The sequence below is a fragment of the Haliaeetus leucocephalus genome, unplaced genomic scaffold, assembly GCF_000737465.1.
Source record: "Haliaeetus leucocephalus isolate CR32 unplaced genomic scaffold, Haliaeetus_leucocephalus-4.0 Scaffold189, whole genome shotgun sequence".
NCBI classification, from domain to species: Eukaryota; Metazoa; Chordata; class Aves; order Accipitriformes; family Accipitridae; genus Haliaeetus; species Haliaeetus leucocephalus.
This window is the reverse complement of record NW_010972625.1, coordinates 345,022-365,021: the sequence shown is the minus strand read 5'-3', so window position 1 is coordinate 365,021 and position 20,000 is coordinate 345,022. Positions and strand designations below refer to the sequence as shown.

The 20,000-nt window shown below is 40.6% G+C and overlaps 1 protein-coding gene across 4 annotated transcripts in view; it reads left to right on the top strand.

Annotated features, from left to right (window-relative positions):
• Positions 1–20,000, top strand: part of HTR2C (5-hydroxytryptamine (serotonin) receptor 2C, G protein-coupled) — a 97,078-nt gene that overhangs the window by 32,475 nt on the left and 44,603 nt on the right. For all 4 annotated transcript variants that reach the window (XM_010565274.1, XM_010565271.1, XM_010565275.1 and 1 more), the window contains exon 3: positions 18,855–19,497. In XM_010565274.1, the coding sequence (XP_010563576.1) occupies positions 19,113–19,497 (385 nt within the window). In that variant the 5' untranslated portion in view covers positions 18,855–19,112. The remainder of the gene's footprint in view (positions 1–18,854; positions 19,498–20,000) is intronic.

The following is a 20,000-nucleotide window of genomic DNA, read 5'->3' as shown; positions in this document are numbered from 1 at the left end:
CTGACACAACATCTGTAGGCAAAAGGCTCATGAGCGTCAAAACCACTCCTGTTTTAGGAGGTTTGTCATACCAACTGTGCATGTACTAAGTTTGTATGGACTTTGGCTCATGTCAAGTTTCTGTGATGCTCTGTAGATATTTAAAAAAAAAAAAAAAGTGTTCCAGTGCAAATGAGGTCTTTTGGCACCAGCAGCTCTCTCAGGCCAGAATGTCCCCCTGTGCTGTGGGATGCCCTGCTTGCAGGCTAGCTCCCAGCTGGCCAGCTGCAGACTCTGCTGTGAATGTTCCTCTCTGCCTAAGAGCAATTAGTCACCATCTTACAATATTAAAAACTTGTTTGTTACCTGTCTGAGCAAACGTCCATAGTGTTAGAGGAGAAATTTGCCCCGATCTGGTTCATCTCAGAGACTGACTTGTCCTGGCTGTGGCTTAACCAGACTGTGGATCTCACTTGCATTGTGCTGGAAAGGGATAAGGTACCACGGCTTGCTCACTGTGCAACGTACAGGAGTGCTGGGGTCTTGTTCCCTGCTGCCTGGCCTCCCCTTAGGTTTAGCACGGGTGAGATGTGTGAGTTGGAGTGCAGGTTTGGTTTGGGGAAGAGCAGTGTTGTGGAACCCTGCAAACTTAAATATTAGCTTTGGGGAATATGGTGTGTTATTCTGGGGACACCTGCAAACAATGTTGTGGTGGAAGGATGGTGTAAAATATAAAGCTTAAATGCTTTCCTTAAATTTTAACTGTTCTGGATGCGGAGCTTCTTAAGAATCTCTCACCGATGTTTTTGCGTGCAAAGACAAAAAAGGCCTTGAGAGCCTTTTAGAACTGTGAGTCAAGTGCCTAAGATCAGAAAATTCAGAAGATAATACACCCTGCTTTTATATATATATATATATATAGTTTGCTTATGATTTGCTTTCTGTTTTCAAAGCCTTTAGGAGATGTAATTTACATCTTTTGTCTGCAGCTGTAAGACCTACTGTCTCAAAGGGCTGCGATTTAAAAACCCAAGACACAAGATACTAAAAGACTTGTGAGGAAAACCCGTGGCAGTTGGCAACAGTAGGCTAGTTTCATTTTTCCCAAAGTAATATGAAAGCAGGAATCTGAGTAACTCACACTGCTGTTTCCTCTCATAACTGGACCGCGCTTTTGCGGCTTGAAAGAAATGAAATAAAAAGAATTCATTTTGATATTAAATGGTAGCAAGTGTGAGCAAGAAGTTTATCAGAATTCTTTATAATGTTGTTTAAAAAAATAACTTTGAAATTCCAGCTTTGTCCTGTATTTCAGTTGTTCCTGTGAAAAAGCTTGTTCTGTGTTGTTCCTGTTATACGTTAAGATACAGACCTGTGAGGTGCTATCTCTGTTTCTCTCCTGGGAGCAAGCTGCATGGAGTATCTGGCTTTGATGTAACCTCTTGCTTTTCCTGGGTCTTGTTTTTCTTGTTATGTTTTAAATATGCATATTATTATAATGAGCAAGCTACCAAAATGTCTCTAGTTCTCAAGAACTAAGTCCTGTTCTTCCAGCCTTTTCTACCCTGCCCTCCTAATTGCACTCCTAGCTGTTGTCGCTGAAGCCTCGCAGCTCTTCTGTAGCTTGGTGAGCAGTGACCCTTTCTGTAAGCTGTCGAATGAAGTGGGTTTTTTCTCTTATACCTTGTATGGCTTATACTTGCCACATAAGTAGCAGAACTTACTTTGTTCTCAGTGGGCTGCAGTGGCATGGTGAGTAGGATCAAGGGGAGAAGTGCAGCACCCTTGTTTCTGAATGAATCAGCTGCTCTGATTCAGACCTGGGTCTCATGTTTCAGGGCTTCTACGCTGCAGCATGGTGCTGTTATTTTTGGCAGAATAAAGCCCTTCTACATCCGAATGACTACAATAGTGCTTTTATCTAGAAAGTGCAAAGTATTATGTCTTTCAGTCTTATAAATGAATTTGATGCCATAGAAGCATCAAATGTAAAAAATTTTGCTTGGTACTGTTACGCCTTGTGAATCCTCAATGAAGTTACAGTCTCTAGTTTTTGGTTGTTGGGTATTTTCTGCTTTCCTCCTCTGTTCTGTGCTCGAACCATGTCAGTCCTCCCACATAGCTTTGCTGGGGAAGTAAAGGCAGGATTTAGTTCCCATTTCCTTACTTTCAGAGCTCTTCTCTTCTGTGCCCAGAGCAGAGTTGCCTGCTGGTTTTGTGGGGCTGAGGCCCACATCTGGTGAAGTTTCAGTGCCTTATGTCAGTATGTGCCATAGTAATAATACTTACATCATCCCTTGGTCCTCAGCAAATGTGAAGTCATACAACTTGGCTGGTAATGAAAGAGCTTTAAGATAAAGTGCCCTGCTTTGCACTTGCCATTGGCTCAGATGGGATCCTCTTTGTGTTCAACATTTTTTCTGATTGATACAGAGACAAACTACTGCAAGAGGATTTCTTGGGTTGCATCAGCTGTGCTTAAGTGAATTTCTCCAGTGTTTCAGAGGTGTTTGGTTTCTAACATTTTGCATCTCAACAGCTCTCTTAGCTGTACATAACACTAGGACTGCAGCTAGGTTCAAAATCCTCAGTTTTGCTCAGGAGCTGTAAACTGATATTTCTACCCGTTATGTTTAATGGCTGTTGGTTGCTTGTTCCATCCCTGAGGTTCCTAACAGCTTGTGTGGTGCTCCCCACTTCGGTGAACATGTCTGCCTTCCTCCAGTCCTCCTTTCTGCTGCAATATTGCTGATGGGTGTTCCCAGGTGTGTGTTTTGGTAGCCTTGGTCTGGAATAATGCTCAGGTGCCTGTTTTGCCAGATGTCCTTGCTTCCTTTGAAGCTCTTGCAAAGTGTTGTGTGGTAGCACATCACCAGCAGCACAGCTTTTGCTATCTGTCCCCTATTGATGTTCTTCTTGCCCAAAGGGGTTTTCCAGCAGAGAACAACGTCCTGTTTTGTGTCAGTATCTGTACTGAACTCCTGGTTTTCTGACAGCTCAGACTTGTAGAACAAAGCGCTTGAGTAAGATATTATTTTTAATGACACTCAGGGGTCTGTTAATTTTGGAGCAGAACATAAGGCCTAGTTCTGCCTAGGGCAATCTCATGGAAACTTTTATGTTGTAGCTGGAAACAAGTTTTGCGTCACACTCCACACAGGAATTTCTCCTCAGTAAGGTTTAGATATTCATGTAGCCCTGTGTTATGGGCTTCTGCACCTTGCATTCCTCATCTTTACATAAGGATCACATGTCAACAGGAATGAATTTGTTTTTACTTTGCAGAGTTACTGAGACAGTTCAGTAGAGGGCCTGCAAGCTAAAGTTGTAAGTTCAAAACCGTGTGTCTCACCAATTAGCCAGAGTGACTGGCCCAGTGGTTTTTTTTCCCCAAATCATTAAGGAGACAGTGAGCTGTGGTGGCAGCAAGGGTTTGTGCCATGTCCCCTAGTCTGAAGGTCACTATTTCAGCCCCACAGACTGATTCCCACCATCAAGGCACTGTGGCTGGTGGCAGCATCAATGGGGTGGGACATGCTTCTGTTGACCTGTGTGGATGAAGCTGATTTTGGCCTCGCTGAGTAGTGAGTGTTTCTAATTACTATTTGTGCTGCTTTAGTGTAATAAAACTGGGAATTGAGAAATGTGTTTGCTGCTACTTTGACCTTTATATGCAAATCTTCCTTGAGGGTCACATGTGTGTGAGAGAAAAACCATGCCAGTGTAATTTAAAAATTATATGACATTCATTAGCTCATCTGCCTATGGAAGGCTATTATTGCCTGTTAATTAATGGAAGTAACAAAATTGTTTCATTTTTAGAGTGCTGCCATTTATCAAAACATGTTCTTGTAATGGTTACACTGCCTGGTGTAAAGTTGCTTAAAAAATTAAGTTACCTGGCCCGATGCTGCTTGTTCTTAAATATTCCCAGCATCATTTCTTTGTATCAGTTGGTGGCAGGTTTAGAAAATGAAAATACAAGATGCACTTTTACTGTCACAGAACTCAAGAGGTGTTTGCGTTGTGGCACAAGTATACCCAAGCCCTATTTCTGCAACCGTTCCAAATGCTGGTCTGCTGATACAGGGCACAAGATCTTCCTTCAGCTGGGGTGTGCAGGAAATGTGGTCAAATAAATGGGAATGATACAGGAATCGGGGCTTTGGGCTTCTGCTTCCTGGCTTTCCTGTTTGGTAATAGGTCAACAGGTCAGAATAATTCATTAATCCAGCCTGCAGAGAAGTTGTATCTATTTGGCACAATGTGTGCATGTATTGGGAATCCTAAACTACCATTGATGCAGCAGGAGTGCCTGCGTGGCACAGCACATGCTGTCCAAAGATAGAGCTGACTCCCAAACACAGCCTGGCTGTGGTTGTGTTGCACTCATCCCCACATTGATCAGCAAAGTAATTAATGGGTCACACGCCCAAAGAGATGTCTCTGCCACTGACTTCCCAACCTTAGTTCATGTCTCTCCATGCAGTGCTTGCTATGTGCTGTAGCTGTACTTACAAACTAAAGTAATTTCTGCCTCAAAATGTTAGTTTGTTTGAACTTCTCTGGCAAGAGACCCACTCTTTACTCAAAGACTTAAGGTATTGTGCCCATTGCCTTGAAACATACTTTTGCTCCTTGTGAGACTAAACATAAAAGAATTAAATTCCAGCCTAACTGGAGTCAGTGACAAAACTCTCATTCACTTATCAATGGTGCCAGCACCCAAATTATTTTAGTTTGTGGTGATACTAAAGGTGTTATCAGAAGCCAGGAGTGATGGACCTGCCCTCTCGTTTCTGATGGAGTACTTCCCTCCTGTGAAGGGCTTGTTGTTACCAGAGGAACAGAAGCATTTCTCTTTCAAACGTGCTTTAGCTGGGGTGGGGAAAATAATGTTTCCCTGCCCCCCGACAACTGGCAGTTTGTTACTTCCTTAACTCTGAGCTGTTAGATAGATATTACCTTGCTGACAAAGGGAAAGCAATTTAGTAATAGCTTGCAAAAGAGAATCGACTCTATTAGAGTTCAGTTGCCTTTGTTCCAGCTATTAAAATGCAGACAGTCCTGATTCATATATAAATTGTTTTGATAGTTAATTATTTTTCCTTAGTCGAGTTTATTAAAAGTGCATTTGACCACCTCCCTCTGATATACTCATGCTAGCATTACCTGCATGAGGAGAGGCTGGTCTCCCATCACTCGTCACTTAGATGGGAATGGCTCTCTTGGGTCTCTGACCACAACACAGCAGTCATCCACAGCCTGGCTGGAAGACACTGCTGATGCACCTGACAAATTTCACCCAGATTTTAGGTAAATGTAGGAAAAATATTCCTTTAAAAAAGGAAATGGCTGCTTTGGATCCTATTTGAATGATGCCACTTCCAAATACCAGTTTTCCTTCACTTCTAAATGCTAGTTTCCCTTTGTAGACTGTCATTGAGACCAGCAGTTGTCTTTACATTACAATGTCTGTTTCTTTGTTAGTCTTTAACCTTCATATTTTCTCCGTCATTATGTTCCTGGTTTTGTCTACAGCTTCTTTCCTATTTTCATTTTCTTTGCTGTGGTCCTAACCATTCTGTTAAATGCAGCCAAGCATTTGCCTGCTCTTTGCAGCATCAGCCATCTCAGGACTGCTTCCCTTGCTGCAGTTTCAGCATGCCTCATGCACTCTATTTGTGATAGAAACCAAATTGTACAAAATCATTATTGTATGTGTATGCTCATAAAGAGAACTGGGTTAATCCAAATTACACCAACTTATAGACTTCCTTTGCCTTTCACGTCATGCTGGAAACTGAAGTATTTTCCATTACCTTTCATCTCCTTCATTTCGTTTTTCCTGACTCATTTACTGATGTCATAGATGACAGTTTGTGTCATTGCAATTTGCTCCCACGGAAATGACTCCTGCACACATATGCATGGCATCTGACTCCTCGCTCTTCACTTCTTACATAATTTGGGAGCTGTCAGAGCTCTACCCCAAAGTGCCCATCTGTCTATTCTCTCAAAGTTAATGAGCCTTTTTCTTCTTGCTTCAGGCATACTACACACCCTGACTTGTTCATAGATGATGTCTATTAAAATTGTCAAATGCTTTGAAAATGAAATGCTTCTAATCTCATTGAAGATGTTTCAATGCAATTGGCCTATTTTCTAGTACAAATCAAGAGTGACTATACTGAGGTCTGTCTGACCAGAGAGGCGGTGGGGCCTTCTTGTTTAACTGAAGATATTTGTGATTTACTATAGTGTAAGAGCTCAGAGTCTGCCCCTGGCTTAGTCTGGGAGCAGCAGCACAATGCAGAATTTACCTGGAATAAGGCAGGCAGATTAAAGTGACCTCTCATGGCATTGAAGCAGTTGGGGGGGTGGGGGGTGGGGCAGAAATGTTGTTTGTTTGCTTTTAGAGTGGTGGAACATACAGAAAAACATTTAATATTAATTATTAAATTTCTCAGAAAGGTGAAAGGGAATGAAGGGAAAAAACCTACAGCTCATAACAGAGTTGCTACATCAGTCTAAGGAGAATTAAGAGTGAATTGTGAGTGTGAAATAGTAGGGCATTAACTGAAGTTAGATAACAATAACCAAAGTAGGGGAACACCCCCCCCCTCAAATTCATATCATTGTATTAAGAAAATCAGTAGCAAATTTAGTTCATGCTGGAGTGTGTTTTCCCCAGAACAATTTTGGGGAAAAAGAAAAGTAATTTAAGATTTTCAATAGTCTTTCTATTTTTTTTTCTTTATTACTAAACCCAAAGCTGATCAAACATTTTGATTTCTGGCCCCTTTTGTTTTTCTCTCAGCTGTAAGGCCTAGGAAAGGAAAGAAGCTAGAACTAAAGAAATTAAACAAAATACTTTTTTAAAAAAGTCAAGCTAATAAGATTTTTTTAAAAGTCTAGATAATAAGATTTAATCAAAAAAGCCATGTTGTTAGAACAAATTAAAAGAAGTATAAAACAGTCCCTATTCAATGCTGAAAAGAGAAAGCAGGCTTGCAAAGTGCCCGTGTATGTGTGCAAGGATGCAACTGATCAGAGAGGGAAGGAAGGGAAAATGGAAAATGGGTGAAATCTGTGATCCTGGATTTTGGGAGGAAAGCTGTCCTGAAGGAGGAGTGCTGATGGCCTCTTGGGCTGAATGTGTGGGTCAGCCTTCTTGGAGCTAGTCTGGGTGCATGTCGATGGGAGGGTGAGGTCAACGGGGCTGTGGGTGACCTCCCCATGTTACCACCCTGTGGTGCTGCAGGTGGGGAAGGAGCAGGGCGAAAACTGATGGAGAGAGCAAAGGCAAGAGGTCTAACGGTGTGGGGGTGAGGAAGAGTAAGTGAGAGCAAGTTGGTCTGCAGAGAACCGTGTGATCATTTAGATGCTAAAGACCAGTTAGATGATTGAAGTAGCTGAAGAAGAAAATGTACTTTCTTGCAAACACGGAACTTACCGAGAAAGGCAGAGGAATACTTGGAATTCAGAAATGTTTCCGAAAGGCTTTGCCTAGATATTGCAAACCTGCTTGTGCAAGTAGTCTCTCTTCCTCAAAGCAAGAGTCATGACTATGACCCTGCCTCAGTGGAGCCTACAGAAAGAAATGCAATGGGGACACAGGGATGGTAGAGGTGGTCAGTTCCACTTTGTTGGAGTCCACCACATATTGTCCCCTTGTATGGTTAAACAAGCTAAGCCTTTTATTCTTTTCTTCTCGGATGACTTTTGTTCTGCCTCTCATCTTTGGATGAGTGCAGCCCAATCACGCTTTCTTTGCCCAGCCTCTGAGCTGGCTGGGTACGTGCCAGTGCTGGTCTGCATGGCTGTGTCCATATGGCACAGCAATCTCCGGTGCTTACTCAAGTTCTCAGTGCACTAACGCATCTTAGGTGGAACATATCTGCGGCCTGCTGCCTGGAGCTGGCTCACAGGCAGGACTCTCCTGCCCATGAATGCATAGGCTTCTTCCTGTTTGAATCATCTTTCTTGAAAATAGAAGATTAGTGAATAAAAATACAAGTATTAGCACTCAAGTGTCTTGTGCCAGTGGCATTAATTCCTTCTTATCTTTACAAGAAATCCCTTGCTTGGTCTATATATATAGCTTAGATTATATTTGTCTCTTTCATGTCCCTCTTGTGCTGATGTATGGCTCAGATGCTGAAGTAATTATCTTTGTTTCCAACTGATAAACTCTTAGTTTACAGCCAAATTCTGTTACTTATTTATAGTTTGTATTATCACATTTCATTATTAGTTGTGTGATTAGTTCAGTCCTCAAAGCCATTCAGTTTCTCCTGTGTGATATTCCGGCCTTTCCCTACGTGGGTGTTGCATCCTGGTTTTGAATCATCAGTACATTTAATTCCCAAAGTAAATGTTTTGGTTTAGCATCATTAAAAAAAAAAAAAATCAGAATGAAATTACTATCAAGATCAAACCTTGCCAACCTCAACGAACTTACTTCCAGACCAGGGTTTTGTTTTTCAGCCTAATCCATTTTCATCTCCTCTGCAGCCAATTCCATGGCAGTTTCACAATTGCTCTGTTCATCTTTTTCTCTGGAGTTTACCTAATAATTTCCCTGGTGTCACCATATGATGAAGTCCGTGTAAATTAGAACTACTGCATTTCTTTTGCCTAGAGAATGGGGTGTTAAAGAACAAACAAACAAAATCCCAAGACATCCCAGTCAAGACTGTTACAATGTACACCTGGGAAACTCATGTAGCATTTTATAGCACTTTCCATGCATCTTCATGTCTTTAATTTTCCTTTTAAATCTGTTCTGAAATTTTGCCTGGTTAAGGTCAAACTAAGAGGTTTATAATTGTGTGGATCATTTTCTGTCTTTAAATGCAGGCATCGCACAGACCAGTTCTTTTAGCTGTTTCAGTCTGATGTTGTTCTTTGTCTTTTTTTTTTTTTTTTTTAACCTGTTGTTAAGAGTTTTCTACCTACTTTTGTCTCTAGGGTTTCCCTTAGTACTGATATACCAAAATATCCAGTTGTGGTATATTTAGATCGGAGAAGTATTGGTTTTCTGAATTTATACTGTCAGTCATCCCCTTTTAAGTCCATGTTGATCAGTTTACCAAGGGGAGGGGGGGAACTCCAAACAACACTAAAAAGATAAAAAAACCTTGCATTTTTTCAGTGTTCTTTGGGCGTGTTTGTTGGGTTTTGTTTTGTGGTGTGGTTTTTTGTGTGTGGTTTTTTTTTTTTTTTTATTTGGTTAGTTGTTTTTTGTTGTTGTTGGTTTTTTTAAATCTTTTTAAGGAATACTTAACCTTTTATCAGTCTTTGTTCCCTAACATTCCTAGGATCCAATGTATTCCTCATACATTAAATAGCCATGTGAGAGCCTATAAAACTGGAAGAAGAGGAAAAATACAGCTGCCAGGTCATGGTCCCCTTCTCTGCTGGGGAAGGCAGTAGACCATCTCCGTAGATCTTAAAGAAGAGGTGCAGCAGTGGGACCAGAGCTTTGGTGTGTAAGAGGCTGCACGCTACCAAGAGCTGGGTTTGAATCACTCCGTGAGCATTATCCATACAGCAGTAACCTTTGGCTATTCTTGCTATGAATAGCTACATTTTCTATGTAATTGTTCTTATATCAACTGTTGTTATGTATGAGATACAAATAAGTAACTCATGAATGTTTCAGCAATCCCTTCTCTGACATTGTACAGGTATGTGAAAACATATTTAATTATACTATTATAGTAAAAGCCCTGAGTGGTTTGTCAGTTTGCTAGGGACACTTTTTATTATGCTTTCCTCTTTGCTTTGCTTTTCCCTGGCTTATCTGATGCTGTGATTTTTTTGAAGATGCTCAGGCAGCACTGGCAACAGGAGGGACACTCAGTGGCATATATTAATAATGCACCACCACATTAGGCCTCTATTAAACATCTTATAATTTAAAATAAATAGCTCTTTGAGCTTTGAATTAGAGGGCTCAGCAGGTTCAGGTGCTTACTGGGAAAATCAATTTGAGAGAGAAGTGATTTCAGCTGTGTGAACCCCATGGTGAGCAGCCACATACTGGTGACGCAGCAGGCTGCGCGCAGTTGGGTCAAGCTGCCTGAGCCCAGGGTCCACGTGCAAAGCAAAGGGGAGATTCTCCCTGGTTCACATGTGGCATGTGGTGCAGAGTGTGCCCCGCGTCACTGCATAATAAAGCCCAGTCTCTTCGATGAGTGATGTTACCAAACTGGCGTGATTTCAGAAGACGCAGAAAGCTGGCGTGAAAAGAAAGCTATAAATGCAACATCAAATGATTTCTTGCTTGGTTAAGAAATTTGCCTTATTAAGTAATAGATGAGTCACCACCATTCCTCTAAAGATGGGCACATGTGTTTTATGTAATGGTGTATGTTCATGCCGTGACTCATGATCTGGCCTGGTGAATATTCATGTTCTTCCTTTCCAGATTGACTGCTGCTTTCTATTACTATTGCAAAGTATGCACAATAACTTAAGATTGTCAGGTTTATTTTTATTGAATGTGATATTTCCCCTAAAACATAATTTGAAAATAAATCACTTCATGATTATTTTTTATTTAGATACATGTATGTATTTAGGTATGTTTTGCTATGGGTGCATATATACTGCTAACAAATGCCGTGTATATGGTAACTGAGAGTTATGAAGGTATTCAACCACACATGGGATAGAGCACTGTGCTGCAAAAACTCATGAAAATTGTGGAGTCTTCTGGTTTTTAAATAGGCATGGCTTTAAAACTTACAAAAAGTGAGCTACAGAAAGCCAGGCAAGTGTTTTTGTTGTTTTGTTTTATTATGTTTTAGTTTGGGAGCAAACATTGCAAGTGCTCACTTCCAGACCTTAATGCTGTAAACTAAGAGCTGTCATGCAAAGCATTTAAGAGGGAAGAGAAAAACTGGTTTTCTTGTGAGTAGGAAAGAGTTCAATAGTACCTTACTACAACAACCCTGAAAAGCTGAGGGTAAAAAACCTACAACATAAGATTTTCCACCAATGTTACATTTGATGTTTACCATGTCACATGGCTGATTTAAAAAGGGACTGAGGGAATGTCACCCCAGTGGTGGCAGAAGTGGGGTCTTTCCAGCCACAAGAGCTGCGTTGGTGGATTATGCAGACTCTCAAACCTCTGTGTGCCAGGGAGCAAATACACATGATGCCTATAGCGAGTATTGACTTTTTAATGCTGGTATTGAATGCTTTCAGTTATTTATCAATAAGTATGAAGCAAAATCCAAATTTTAATTCACAATTAACTGCATGCGCAGTGGCAGGTGAACATCCTGCACAATAATAAGGATCCCAAAATATACCTGCCAAGGAGGCTGAAAAAAAAAAAAATTACAAAAAAAGAGGCAGTTTGGAATGATATCTACAGATAGAAAATATGAACAACTATAGTATAATGATTCCAAGAAGTTAGGACAGTATGTGATGAGGCTCAGATTCATTCTGTTGTAGTATTTCTGTGTGTCTGAACTGAGAGTGCAAGTTTATCATTGCAGGGAGTGGCAGACTATCTACATCTTCTTGTGAGGTTCCCAGGTGCTCTTCCACCAAGGGAAAATAAAAAATAAGGATGCTAGTCTTACTGCCAGAAGGTAGATTAAGATCTCTTCTGTGTGCTCGTATTGCCTTGAAATGTCTGGAAAAGAAATTAATGCCTTTCTGACTCACTGTGAGGGAAGATAGAGAAAGGGAAATTAGTGCTATTTGGTTTGGGACAAAATGGTAGTGATTCATTATTATGGCCCTACAAAATATCATTGCTTGAGCTTGTGTCTGAGAAAATCCATTTTCCTCTTGCTGTGGAAAAAATGAAATATTTTTTTTTAGTTTGCAAGTAATTAAATAGTTATTTTCTGGGTTGGAATTAAAAAAGAGTGGTAGAAAGCTGTGTTTGGGGAGGTTTCCCTAACGTTTTATTAAGTGTTTTTTACACTGATTTATCTCCAGTACCTGCTGGGAAAAATTCCAGAATTTCTTGCAAAACTGAAGAGGGAGTATCAAATACTTCCTTAGAAAGAAAGTCCCTAATCAAAGTGCTAGTAATATGGTCCCCAGTTCAAGAGTGGAAAGTATTTAAATACTTAAAATTAGGCATAAGCACTTCTCTGGACTGCATCTTCACTTAATTTTAAAGTGGGTATCTGCAGAATAATCATTAGGTTTTGATTTTTCTTTTCCCACTGAAATGGTTGTGAAAATGTGCCTCTGTGTTGATAGTGCATGTACTACGTTCAAAAGATGGGAAGATTTCCTGATGCTACCAAGTGACTAAAACAAATGAGAGCTTTCTACAATTGCTGCTTTTCAGAATATACTTGAACTGTAGGTTCCTCAGATGTGGGTGACCTCAACAGGTGACCAGAGGTGAGGACTTGGCATTGCTGCGTGCATCTTCATGGTGTGATAGGGGCATGTGTTGGTGCAGCTGTAGGGTCCTGGTCCCCACACTGTGCAGACTGGGATCCTCATGGTTGTGCTCTCCCACCTGGGCACGTACTTTTGTTTCTGGCCTTGGGGAAACAAAAGGGGACAGGATGTGCTGGTCTTATCCTGAGCTTGAGTAGTAGCATCAGGCATGGGGTGTGTATCCAGGGATATGAGCTCAAAAACACCCCCTGGTTGGACAGCTATGCTCAGGAGCACACCCCTGACACAACTGTGCAATGATTTAGGCTGTAGGGGACCTCTTGAAGGTCCCTAGACTACCCCATGCTCAAGGCAGGACTAACTTCAGAGTTAGATTGGGTGTCTGAGGGTAATCCTCACCTGTGTTTTGAGCATCTCCAAGGATAGAGATCCCACAGTCTCTCTGTGACCCACTTCCCTTGTCTGATCACCCTCACTGTGATTTCTTTTATCTATTTTTTCCTATTTTATACATGATTTCCTTAGATCTATCACTGTGACAGTTGCTTCTTGTCATTTTGCTGTGAAGCTCTTGGAAGTGTCTCCCTGTCTTCTCTGCAAGTATCAACAGGTAGCTGTAGACAGCAAATGCGTCCCCGTTCAATGCCTTTTCTCTGGGCTGAAGCAAACCCAGTACTGAACCAAACCCAGTATTTAATGTGCTTCACCCCAAATCACCTTGGGGGTCTCTGTTGGACTCGCTGCATTCTCAGACACCATTTAAAAATAGATCTGCACAGAAATAGGGGTGCATCTTAGCCCTGCATCTTAGTGCTGCTACTAAAAGGAGAAAGATGAGTTGCAAGTGCCTAGTAAATATAAAAATATGATTTTATTCGGTCACTAAAACTAAAGGGGCCCTTGCAAGGGTGTCATGAAAAGATGTATTTTAAAGCAACCTTCCATTCCAAAGAAAAATGAAAATGAATTTGGCAATGCATTAAAAAAATAAATTAGTAAAGATGTAAATAGAAGGAAATACAGAGTCTACAGTGAAGAATGAAGCCTTAAATCTGCCTTCTTGAGCCTAAGCTGTGTATCCTATTATATAATGTAAAATTATTTGCCATTTCATAAAGGGCTTCATGGAGCTATAACAAGTTACATCAGCTGACTGTCTGGCTCAGATAGTTATGAACTATCTGCAACTGTTTTCCTGTCCAAAATTGCAGTACTTTCAGTTCAGTTTACTTGACTTCAGGTTTATTTTTACCTTTATGGAGGTCTACCATCAAAGCCAAGGCTGATAGAATAACTTTTGATTTAAAAATATGTTTGATCTTTAACAACTTGTTGGCTCTCATCTGCTTATCAATGAAATGTGAAATGCAACTCAGAGAATTGAATACTGCTGATAGTTTAGGAGGAAGAAAATCACTTCCACTCACATATGGCCTTTGTGCCTTTGACAAGCCATGTTTTTCTTGTGGGGAGGGAATTGCTGAAACTCATCGCTTTTGGTCATTAAGTACTTCTTTTTTTACAGCGAGACTTACCATGAATTAATGTATTATTCTCCTCTCTCAGTCTGTCTGAGACTGAGGTTCTTTTCTGGGGGCTAAATCCTTGATTTCTTACCCAATTTCAAATGCATATTGTTAACATTCAGGCTATGAGTCCCAGAGAATTATTAAATGATTTATGAGAGTGCAGGAGCTCTGCAGTCTGTCCAGGAGAGGCAGAATCCTGGCTGGGGGCTGGTGAACATCTCAAGTTCTCAGCAGGTGGCTGATTTTCTCCAGGAAAAAATGTTCTGGGCTTTGAGGGGTAAAAAACCTATAGGCAAATGCATTTAATTCAAAGGAAAAAAATAATTGTGTTTATTCCAAGAAAGGTTGGTCAGTTTGTTTGTTTGTTTGTTTTTTCCTTTTAGCAAGAGTAATGGCGGTAAACACTCCCAAAGGCATGTGAACCCCCTAGTGCCCCACCAGTACAGACTTATGAACCACCATAGCTTTTGTTTCCCTTCAACTTAACCTTCTGGAATATCTGAAAACTTCAGCATACCAAACTTGCTTTAAATAATTCATGTGTGCTTGATAGAAGAGAAACAAAAAAGTTTTTCTAGCTTAATTTTATTCTAAACTGGACTTAAAGACTGAAGGAAAAAAGCATGCCCAAAGAACTCTTTACTTACCTCTATCAAAAAGCAGGAGTGGCATAGACAAGAGTTTGGCTTTGCTGAATATTTAGATTATAATTTTAAGGACTGTCGGTGATAGATTGAACTGGAATTGAGGATTGACCACAAAATTCAGTATGTGCACTTTGAAGCTAGCTATTGGAAAAAATCTGTGGTAGGCACAGGTTTTAATTTAAAATTATGGCGATATTTCTTAAATATATATAGAAATCACGAATAAAACGTGAATTATTTTTCTGGTACAGTGATGTACTTAGAAGACTAAGGCTGAAGGAATTAGTCATACAGTTTTACCTTGTGGAGACTGACGGATGCAGTGAAAAAGAAAGCTGATGACTTCAAGCCAGAATCCATATAAAATAATGATAAAAGTATTAACAAAGCAATAGGTTGGTTAATTCTGAAGGTGGATCCCAATCTTGAGCATTGCTGTAGTCAAATTCCCACATATAATTTTTCAAAATGAATATGCAAAATGCTTCCTCTATTGATTTTAAGGCAGTTGAGAGAGATTTTTTTTTTTTTTAATTTATTTATTTTACTTTTTTTTACCATTATAGTCTTGGATAAAACCTATATCACTTTTGAAAACCCTCATTATCCTGATGTCCTCTCCAAGGTATTCCAGCCACTAGAGAACCTGATGCTGTCCTGGGATGAATAACAATGATTCTTCAGGCAGCAAAAACTGAAAATAAAATAAATAAAGGCAATGTAGAAAAATGTCAGTGAGACTCGATAAGGACTCTAGCACAGGGTGTTTCACAGAAATGTGGTAGAAAGGAGCCAGAAGCATTGACTCAGACCTAAGAGTCACCTCTCTTCAGTGTAATGTTTTCCTTTCTGTTTATGCCAAGGTAAGAGGTGAAGGTCCATCACTGTTTACGCCAGACCTGATGGTGGCTGAATTTAGGCAACGTCAAAACAAGCGATGATGCTATTCTGGTCTGAGAGTGTGGCTCTTCCTTCCTCCATTTCCCAGGTGCGGGGACCTGGTTGTGCCCAGGAGTGGCTGTCGGTGGCAGCGAGAAAGAGGGCTGCCAACTTCTGTCTGGCCACCGTCAGGGACAAGGTGACATACAGAGCAGTGCCAACATCTTCGATCCATCTAAATCAGGAATTTGGGAGCTATAGGGTAAGGCAGAGCTCCTGCCAGTGTCGTTGCTTTTTTTCTACACATCTCTCCTACATATATACCCAGTTGTTTCAGGTATTGCATTTCCATAAGTGCATCTGAAAAACGCTTTTTTAGGTGTCTTTGTCATTTCCTTTTCGTTTCCTAGTTCTGTATTAGCACAAAAATAGCAATGGCTCTCTTCATGAGTCACTCCAGGTAACAGATAGATGAATGCGCCAAGTTTTAAAAGAAATCATAATTACTTCTAATAGCAAAGATGGAATTTGGAGTCTGAGATTAATTTTTGCCATTATAGCCCTAATTCACAACATTTAGTTTCTCAATATCATAGCATAATTTTACTCTTGCATGTAGAACATGCACATTTTTAACTACTGACAGGAGTGTGGGGGGAGGATTATTGAGAAATCTTTTAGACTTTAGAAAATGTAATTTTCTTGCTGAGAAGTTAGTATGTACCAGATTTGCAGAATTTACTTTGTGTAGAAAGCATTTTGCTCAAAGTCTGTCTCTGTGTGTGTTTGAAAAACTGCTCGTTTAGAGCAAGCAAATGAATTTTGATGTCTCCCTTTCTTAGATCATCCTGACAAAACCAATTTTTCTCCTGAGGATAATTTAATTCAAAGCAAATTGTATTTGGTGACTAGTATAATTTTGGAACCCCATGCTTTGCAGTACATTAGTAGCCAAATAACATACATTTTATTTTTAATAATAAAATTGATGAATAAGCAAGTGATAATTCTGCCTGCTGATTTTTTTTTAACTCCATGCTCTCATGCAACATCATTGATAGAAGAAAATGTTACTGCAAATACATTTGTGAAATGCAAGAGAGAATGACCCTACAGACCATTTCAGAATTCAGTCCTGAGCAGTTATAAAATTAAACATTTTTAATTCAGAACTGTTATCTTAAAGTTAGGTTGGTTTTGGGGTTTTTAGGATCTAGAGGAGGCATCTCCCTGCCGGGGTTCCTTCAGCAACCCCATCTAGCATGTGCCGGGAACATCAAGCTCATTCACATGTATGGCAAGAGTGGTGGTAGTGTCACCTTCTCCAAAACCTCCAAGACCTAAGACCTGGGAAGAGTAAGACCAAGGCTGGGCATCCTATTGTCTGACCATGTCCCCATGTTTGCGCATAAATTTTCTGCTCATCCTGTCAAAGTATTATTGTGACATGATCAGGAGTGCCCAAGAGTCACGGAGCCAAAGACAGATTGTTTCTGGAGATCCAGAAATTCCCACTGGCTCTAATGGGGGTGTCCTGCATAGCAAAGCTCAAGTGCCACAAAGCTGCCTAGTGTCTCCTTCACTGTTGAACAGTGATTTGGAAAAATGGTTAATTTTGTTCACAGCTTTAAAGTAAAAGCTGTGTTTTGAAAAAAAAATACTCTGAAGTATTTTGAAACTTTCTAGAGACTTTTTAGACCAGCTAAGTTGGAAAAATAAATGGTCCAGTGACTACTTGCTAATTCATCTTCATGTGCAGCTGCAAAATTATTTTCTGTGCACATAGTGCGAAACTCCTTCCTAAATATGAGGTTCAGAGACCCTTTGGGAGTAATTAACTCTAATGCAGAAGCAAATCTGGGTTCATTGTATGTACTGCTCATTTAAGAAATGTTTTTGTGCACAAAACCCATTAGTAAATTTCCAAAACCCCCATGAATGTTAAGCATTTTATTATAGGACTCTGAGCACTTCTTACTTTACATAAAATCTAGTCTAATCCTATGAATTATATTTAGCTTTTGATCCCTGGATAGCAAAGTGCTGTGTCACGTGTGCTACAGTGTATTCAAGGGCTAAATGACTTTTATTTAGTTATTTATTTAACAGTGATAGAACAGCTCTTTTCCTGTGGACTACACAAAATGTTGTGGATATGCTCAAAAAAAAAGTTGCATGCTATTGATTTTATTCTACTTACTGGTCGACTTCCATACAGTGTGGGGGGTTTTTTTGTTGTTGTTCTACTAACTGCTTTCCTTCTGTGCTTTTAGACCTAAGATGTACATGTCCATCTGATGCAATGGAGATGCAAAGCAAAGCTGCTGTTTTCATCAGTTGCACATGATTGGCAGGCAAAATGATTGAGTTTCTGAGGATGTGATTTAGCCAGGATTGGGAATAAATGCCCTTAGCCTCAGTGGGTGTAGGCATGTGCCTGAAGTTAAGAGTATGTTTAATTTGCTGAATTAGGTCAATGCATGAGGCTAATGGGCTCCTTCAGAAGCAGCAGCGTGATGCTTTTGGGCCTGTGTTACATGGGCAGTTAGGCAACATAATCTCACTTGCCCTCACTGTCAACTAATTTGTGAAGAAGCATAAATCATGTGAGATGCTCTGAGGAAATCTGTCCTACCGCCTATGTGTGTGATTAGGGTGCTGATACTTGCATGTACTGGGCAGTAGTCCTGGGCAGCAGGCTGGTGGGACTGGTCTTACTGGCCCAGCTGTGTGCTGGTGATCAGCACAGAAGCACAGTGGCACAAAAATGAATGAAGAAGAACAGAAATAACTGCTCAGATTTTATGAAAGTTTGTCCTTTCTCTTCAGTCTTTGTTATTTGTTCGTTTGGAGAGATTGACAGCATAGTATTGTATAATGTTACCTAATATATAGCATCTTATCCACCATTTATTTCTTAATAAAACCCAAACTATAGTCTTCATTATTATCGGAGAGTTAGTCATTAACATCTGAGGGTTTTTACAACACCTGTGCTTTATGTCAAAATATGCAAAATATATCCAAGCACTTCCATTTAAGGTGATGGTTTACACTGTGCTTTGGCTGTGCTATCTGGATTGGTTGGAATTTCATGCAATTACTATTTTACACAGCAGCGGAGTATCTGTGAAGTGGCTATCAATTGAAACATATTTTGCTCTTCAGACTTGCTTTTGCAGGTTTCACAAAACATTTCATTAGTGATAATCAGCTTTTAACCAGCCAGAGCACGCTGATGAGATTCTCTCTCTCTCTTCCCCCATAATTGTAGGCATAGTCTGTACCCATAAGATAAATTACTTGCAGTCTGGAGAACATCCTAGCCAGCAGGAAGGGAGAGAATAAGAATGTCTTTTACGTGGGGATAAAGAAGGTGTTGTGTATACTGTGATTTCAGTGAAAAATATACTTTTTCTTTCCTTTTCAGAATGGTGGACCTGGAAACCAGCTGGAGATTGCAAAGTCTCCTTTCCGTTGAGGTTGCTGGTCAGTGGTCATCTTCCACCACACTCAAAGAAACTGAAAGAGCTCCACACTAACTTCTGTAAGGTTTGTTTCACCATGGAAGATCAAATGATTTTCTGGCTCAGGTTTTGTGAAGTTCGGCATCTGCCTTGGACCCACAATTTGGAAAAGGGATCATCTCTGAGGCACGGTTAAGAGACAGAAAAACCCATCCCAGACGATGAGCACTCTAAGTAGCACTGGAATATTACTCAGCTTAACGACAGTGTCTGTTACGCTGGATTTTAATTTGCGTGGTGGTCTGATGGCTTGGTCCTTAAGCAGCAATTTGACTCTGAATCAGAGTTTGCCTACATCTGATCCTCTTAATGCCTCTGAAAAGGGTGAAGTCTCTCGGATGTCTGTGCGGGAGAAGAACTGGCCGGCCCTCCTGATCCTGGTTGTCATCCTGCTGACCATTGGGGGGAACATATTGGTAATTATGGCTGTATCCTTGGAGAAGAAGTTGCAGAATGCCACAAACTTCTTCCTGATGTCCTTGGCGGTGGCAGACATGCTGGTGGGTATCCTGGTCATGCCCGTGTCGCTCATTACAGTCCTGTATGGTAAGTGGCTTCCCTCCTTGTTTGACTATACACTTTCACAGGGAATCCCCTGAGGCTGCAGCAATCTGCTTTGCACCGTTTTTCGTGCGTTGGTGGCTTGGGGAGAATCAGTGTGGACTTGGGCATGGGTCTGTGCTGAGGTTCACACTCTGCTGGGTGAGGGCAATGCTCTGCTTGGAGCAGAGCTTGTTTCCATGCTGCCGGGAATGACCTGTGAATGGTGTTGGTGTAGAGTTTTTTTATTGCTGAGACCACCAAAAATACCCTGCAACAGTGAGTCAGCTTGTTACCTTTTTGGTTGTATTGCCCCCAAATTAGCTAGGACACAAGAGTTTAGGGAAAAGCTGAGGAACCTGTTTGTGATTGACCCAGCTCTAAGCCAGGTCGGAATCAGTCCTTGAGCTCCCACTGATATCAGTGGAGTTTGAACAAGAGCGTGGTTAAGAAAGGAGGTTTGCACTAGTAGATTTGCAATTCAAATAAAAGCCTTCACTCTTGGCATT